The 7,104-nt window shown below is 42.8% G+C and overlaps 1 protein-coding gene across 1 annotated transcript; it reads right to left on the minus strand.

The window, feature by feature from the left end:
* Window positions 1-955: 955 nt before the first annotated feature.
* On the minus strand, window positions 956-6,263 carry camlg (calcium modulating ligand). The gene is made up of 4 exons (XM_080508939.1): window positions 5,960-6,263; window positions 4,526-4,986; window positions 4,321-4,386; window positions 956-3,848 (listed from the first exon to the last, which is right to left on the minus strand). Exons 1-4 carry the CDS (start codon window positions 6,108-6,110, stop codon window positions 3,657-3,659), a joined length of 870 nt encoding a protein of 289 aa, XP_080365065.1. The 5' UTR covers window positions 6,111-6,263; the 3' UTR covers window positions 956-3,656.
* Window positions 6,264-7,104: the final 841 nt, after the last annotated feature.

The following is a 7,104-nucleotide window of genomic DNA, read 5'->3' on the forward strand; positions in this document are numbered from 1 at the left end:
TCACTCCCATCTCCCCCTCTTTATATGCCGAAGTATCCTTGAGCAAGACCTTTTACCACAAACTTCTCCACATAGTTGGACTGAGTGTCCATGTTGACCAGAGCATGAAACAAAAGCCATGTCCTATTTCTTTGTCCAACATGGAGCCAGTGGACCTGGATGTTGTAGAAGAAAAGGTTGTGATGAAAATAAGACGAGCAAAGGATCGATCACAGCCTCCGTTGAACCTTTGGACCCTAAAATGAAAAGCAAAACACAATAACACAACTGGAGTTTGACATTCCAGTAACTCTACAGTTTGAACTGATTCCAAATTGTAATTAGAGCCAATGAGATGTGTTCATAATTATTTAAAAACAAAAGTGTAACTGCATATCAATTCTAACAAATGTTTTGTTAAAATTCAATTCAAGTAAAAAAATCAAAAATGTATGACTCTGTACTTTTAATTTGCTATTAATTTTAATGATGAAAGCACCAGAAAGCCACTGCGAATTAAATAAAGCGGCTTTGTCAAACATCAACAAACAGCAAATTACAGGAGTTCAGCTTGGCTGTAGAACAAAGTGTTCCTCTGGTGCTCTTCAGTTCAGGATCCCTGGAGAACAACTGTTGGCTTCGAAACAGACAAAATCCACAAAATTCTCATCAAATATACTTTGAGACACGATATAGTAATCAAGCAAATAAAATGAAACAAAAGAAATTGGGATATATTGAAAAGTGACAGTTCTCTCAGAGAAGCTCTCCCAGATGCCCCGACCAGGTGTGAAACATCTTTCATCATCTCTTACTCACAAGTCAGTATTTCACTGGATGCCTTATTATGGATTAAATCAATAATGTGAGTTAGTTTTACTGGAAAGTGTTGCTTCTGTCTCCTTCAAATCTCAGAGCGTCGCAATGGAAAACACGTGAGAAACAACCAACACAAGTACGAGTACATCACACAAGGAGTATTTATTTGGTATGAATCGTCCTGCTCACGAGGCTGTTTACATCACATCAACACTAAATCGATTACTTCAAACATGTAGGATACTGTCAGACATATTCAAAAACAGCTTTACTTTTCTGTAAACCCATTATATCAAAAACAATCAAGTCGATCAGATAAGTTGCAGGATAAATCGCCAGTAAATCATCAGTTTCACAGGAGAAAAAAAAAAAAAAAAAGAGGAGGAGTATTCACATTAATAAATTAGTTTGGGTCAAATTGAAGCGCGGACATGTAGAAGTAAGGAGTATCTGAATGAAGCTTGAACAAAAGCTATGCAGGACACATCACCAGAAATACTGAACACATAAGCATAGAAATTCCCACAAACCCCCCAAAACCGCTTATGTATGAAGTTCGCTGCGGTTTTGAAATCTCGCAGCCGTGCAAAAATGAAACGCTCCACATTTCAGGGCTAAATGCTTCTGAGGCGAGGAAACCTGTTGGTAATGTCAGTGGACCCTTTATAACGGAAAATATGCCTGTTCTGCTATGATGGAGGTTTGTCACAACACTAACGCAGAGCAAAAAGGGTTCTTGAGATAAATCCTGCAATGCATTATTTTGAAGCATTTGAACAGTGAAACTAACGCCGAATCTCTGAGGCTGCAGGATCATGTATGTAAACATGTAACATTTGAGAAAGATCAGTAGCGTCCGCACTTCTCTTCTCAACTCGTTCAGATGATGATCGTCTATCTGGGCTCTGCTCTTCCTGCTTCAACCTGGAAACTCAGTTAAGTTTAAAAAAAAAAAAAACCCTCAGATTTCCCAGGAAAGGAAATGGCAGTATTCCCGTAAAAAAAAAGAGCGAAAAGAAACCTGAGGATAAAAGCAAAGGTCTGATTATTGAACTTTTCAGGACTCAAAAGCTCAAAGTGTTCAAGTTTACTTTACGTCGTCTTGTGACGTCTCCTTACAGTACGAGTGGTGCAGCGCTGAGGCGACGAGCGACCGTACGAGGGGAAATACGGAACTCAATGTGCAGCTTGTTGCTCGTTTCATTCTTATCAATTCCAACAAATCAAGACTTAATACCTCCGTTTTATTTCCAAACCTGTGGTTTTTCCACATCGATCAGTAATCCCCCCTGCCCCACATTTATCTTGGCCAATGCAGGCTTCTTATTTTTTTGTACTTTTAATATGCATGACATAGTTTGAGGTGTAGTTGTTCAGGAGAATCCAGAGGCTTTGCTGTAGAATGACTCAGGGCTGATTGATTGTTTCGATTACTGTTTTAAATAACTTATCTTCCTTCATTTGAACTGATTTGACCTGAAGTGCCTGCAAAGTTTCGATGACCAATGACTTGATTTATGAGCAGCCGAGGCACATGCAGAAAATCACAAACTCCCATTGTAAATGCAAGATGTAATCAGGATTAGCCTCAATATTGAAAGTTCAAAAAACATTTTTTTTGACAAGTTATATTTAAAATTAATCTCTAATTGAGTAAATGGTCAATGCTGTAGTGTATTTTTATTATTCCATCTGCCAGTGGATAATAATTGTAAAAGTAGAGACTGTACTGCAGTACTTCTACTACAATAAAGACTTAATTTGTATCTAATCTGATGAAATAGATTATTTCTGGATCAGAATGAACATCTGGCAACATGAGAGACTCAAATATCTGCAACTGATCTTCTATTGTGTAAAAATGATATCCCATCCAACTTGTTTAGGGAGAAGACAAGGAATAAATCAAGGATATACAATTATTAAATAATACATCTCCCATTTGTTTGCTTTGATACTTAAATGCCACTGCTACTAAAGTGAGTACACCGAGCTCTGGTAGTTTTTTGGGGGCCAAAATATGAACAGAAATCTCCTTTAATCAAAAAGTGAGTGTTAAAATATTGTAAATGAAGCTTGTTGTTGAATCCATGCTGTTGAAACCCCAAAAGGTTTGCTGACACACTTTCCTTCAGGCATGTGTTACATTATACCTCATGATTTAAGTAGTCTGACGTAAGGCATTTTACTGGAAACTGTCATTTCCAAATGATCCGGTCTAAGGTTGCTCAGTTAACCCATATCCGCTAACTATTGGGCAGACCAAAACAGAGAGTCAATGAGCAATGTTCACACCGACGTACACGCCTTTTCAAACTGTGAGAAGAAGCCGGAGAATCTACGGGAAACCCACGCGGGCACAGAAAGAACATGCAGCCTCAAGCTTGCAGGTTGAGTGGTGCAATAAACTCCAGTAAGAAGCTGTGAAACTGACTGAAATGATGGATGGATTATTGCGACCTGAACTAAAACAAGAAATACCACCGAGCCCATCGACACACTCCAGTGTTTCCCAACAAAGTGGGCGTTTGCCCAGTGTAACAATTTTCTGCGCCGATAAAACGGCGGTACATTCTTCACTCGTACACAGAAGAAAAATTGTCCGTTTCGCAACTTCTGCTCACGAAAAAGAAAAACCCGATCCAGGCGCTCTGCAGCAAACGGGGTCAGTTCAAGCCGGAGAAGCGAAAACAATGAGAGGTTGTCCAAGTGCTGGGAGTCGTGAGGCAGCAGGGGCTCATTTTCACAGTGCCGACGACAAATAAGCACCAGGGGGCGTAAATGAGCATGCGTTGTTGCAGGGGGGGGCGAGGGGGGGTGGAGGGTGGGGGTGGGTGGAGGGCACTGCGATCCGACCATCAGGGGGTCTCCGAGCCGAAGACCAGCAGGATCTCGTGTGAGAGGATGAAGGTGAAGAAGTAGACGCAGAGGTCGGCGAAGACGTCGCCCATCCTCCGGTACGTGTCCATGGAGCGGTTGATGACCTCGGCCGGGATGCCGGACAGCAGGAGGGCCGCGGTCAGCACGGTGGTCTGGGCCTTCTTCTCCACCTGGAAACCACATTCAAGTTCAAGCACCCACCAGGAAGGAGGCCGTGTTTGTTTTGCTTTACAAACGTGGGTGCGAGTTAGTGAGAGAGGGGTTATTTTGCTATTACTTCTTACAAACAGCACGGAAGCTATGTTTGACCTTAGACATCTCCTATTCCCAGTTACTTCTCTTGATTGATGCATTTATCAGGAAAAAAAAAAGTGAAACTCTTGGCGTGTTTTTTGCAACTAACACACTGCAGTGTGAGACAGAGGTACACAATAATGGAAAGGCAGTTTTTATGGGGCACTGAAGCTCATGTAGAGAATTAGTCACTGGAAATGCTAAAAAGTTTGATTGGGGGAATTTTGCAACATATTGAAAAAGACTTGATTTTATATTTGGTATGTGACAGTGCATCTTTACAGTAATGGCATGACAATGTGGTTGTTATGGCCTTCTCAGCTGTCACTGCTGCCACAAGAAACTCACCTTCGGAAAGTATTTGGACAGTCCCATGTAGGCCAGTTCCAGAGTCAGAAACGGAGCAAATATTGACTGAAAAATAATGATTCAACAGGGTCGCATCAGCAAAACAAGGAGCATCAACTCAAACACCGTGACAGGCACAAAAAACAAAATAAAAAGGACAAATGTATGCACAGTCCTCATAATCAAACCAACTGCAGCATCTCACCAGATACTTGCAGACAAAAACCCGGACGAAAACAGCGAGGAGGACGCTGCCGACGAGCCTGAAGATCCTGAAGGGATCGAGCTCCTCCGCCTCCGACCCTTCGTCCTGCTCAGGCTTTTCATTGGCCAGCTGACCCCGGAGCTTCATGGCGTCATCGAAACGAGACAGGTACTTCTGGAGGCCTCGACGCGGCGAGCCACTGATGTCGTCCGAGGCCCGCTCTCCCCTCGGCCTCTGTCGAAGCCCGCCCACGTCATCATCCAGAGAGCCCGCGGGGAGCTCGCCGCAGTCCGGCAGCGGCGAGCCCCTCCGCTCGGGGGTGGCACTGTGTGAGCGGCTGCCGAGTCCCGAAGCCTCGGCCAGGAAGGGGGACGGCCTGGTGGAGGGTGATGAGGAGGACCACGGCTCCGTCCTGTCCAGGTCCAGGTGGAAACGAGGTTCTGTGGGACGCCGAGATGCCCCTGTAGAGAAGATGACATCAATCACATCCCTTTTAATGTCCGTTTCTCCCCTTATGTTTCCAGCAACTACTCACAAAGGGCAATTAGCTGATAGTGGATGATATTTGTCACTAACTTGTAAAAAGGTCAGACGTGTATTAAATGTGCTCACAAACCCAGTAGACAGCTTCTCTGTGGATATAAAGACCACAAATACAGTTAAAACAACATACTGGTCCTATAAGATGGGTTTTATTCTTCCTCCAGATAGATGTAGTCCAGTGCAATAACCAAAATGGATTAAAGTCTATGAAGGGCTATAAAGTTCCAATCTTTCTAATAGACGAGGGTGGTAACAATAAATTGATGGAGGCACATACTTGTAAGTAGTTAGCGCTCTTGCCTCACAGTGGGAAAGACAAAATTTAAATGTGAATGCGAGTGTGTGTGGTTGTCTATCTCTCTGTGTTTGTCCCGTGACGGACTGTCCAGGGTGTATCCTGCCGTTGGCTGGGCTTGGCTCCAGCTCCCCACGAACCTGAACACAATTCTAAAATAAAGGTTATTCTTCATTTGTCAAAATGTAAATATGATCTGTATGTATTGAATTAGCTTCACAATAAGAACATTTGACTGAAAGCCCTGTCCTTTATCATTCTCTTTGAAATATAGTACCAATTCCACGGACAAAGCAGTGTGACGTGGAGGCTAGGAGTAAAATAATGCAGATCTTTCTGGGTTAAAATAATTCTCATTAGTTCCAAGTTACAATGTTCTTTTAGGTCAACTGATTCCAGAGCATTGGTACAGAGAGGATGTATGCCGGGTGCCTCCTTTATTAATGAGCATATCTCCTCAATATGACCTGACCAGAAGGCTGATTCCTCGTGAACTAATGGCAATGAATAGACAAAAGCAGGGAGTCACTGGAGTGACTGCAGAAGACCCACCCTACCAGCGAGGGCTGCAAACAGGCTGGTTTATCCCCACATACCGTTGTTGTCAGTCTCGCTTTTGGCGTAGCCCACGATTCTGTTCATCCGATCCTCGGAGTTCATGAGCAGCTTTCTCCTCCGGATCTCGGCTCTCCTCTGAGCCGCGGACACTGAGCCCGTCTTCTCCTCGCTGGCCTCGGCGGACTCCATTTTTTTTTAAACTAAAATGGAGTAAATGAGCACCGACTACAAGATATAGTCACAGCACATCAATGTGTCGATGTTTGGGCTGAATGGTGACAACTCGCAGGCCTCAGATCGTCAGATTAGACGGTAAACATAACGGAATGGACCGAGCTTGTCTGCACACAGGGCGCACAGTGATGACGTCAAATAGATGACAACTCTTCGTACGGTTGTTTCCGCCCGAGTGACAACTTCCGGTGAGGAAGAGGACGTTTTTGAATCCATTTAAAATCACCTACTTCACCTTTAAATGCCTATTTTCTCAATCATTTTCTCCTTTGCCTTGTTTTATCACATTTTCTGTGGAGCACTTTGGGCCATACCCGCACCCACCCTGCATTGATCATGTTTATACGCATGAAAATTTTGATGCATAATCTATGAGGTGTGTCATCACTCGAGATACTCATCTGTTCTGTAGATGTGGCATCCCTTATTTTCAGGACTATTACCAACTGATTTCCCACGGGGCTCAGGTCAAGGAATTCCAACAGGCTGAGTAATAAATCACAAGCAAAGTATTTTTGAGTGGTTTGAGCCGTTATCAGGTGCAAAGGATTTTTTTTTTTTGCATAATAGTGTTTACTTTACAGTTTGTACCAATGGTGTTATTTAATGGAGAGGATGGCTTTATTGCTTTCAAATGAAATGTCACTTCTGAGTTTAAAAAAAAAGATGTGTCAGGCTGACTAGAAAAGGAGAACTTGAGTCTTGCACTCATTTCAACTTGTGTTGGCTCCTGAATAAATGCTTCATGCGATGCAAGATTAGTTAGTGAAATAAAACCATTCCTAAATTCAAGGGCTCCAATTATGTGACTTTTCACATCTTCTGTTAAAAAACAATTCACTTCATTTTCATACAAGATATTTGTGCATGAAGACCAAAACATGTTGCCCTCTTTTCAAAATACAGTTTTACCTTTATAATACATAGATTACAAAATGTGTGAAATCCA

The sequence above is a fragment of the Blennius ocellaris genome, assembly GCF_963422515.1.
Source record: "Blennius ocellaris genome assembly, chromosome: 14".
Classification (NCBI taxonomy): Eukaryota; Metazoa; Chordata; class Actinopteri; order Blenniiformes; family Blenniidae; genus Blennius; species Blennius ocellaris.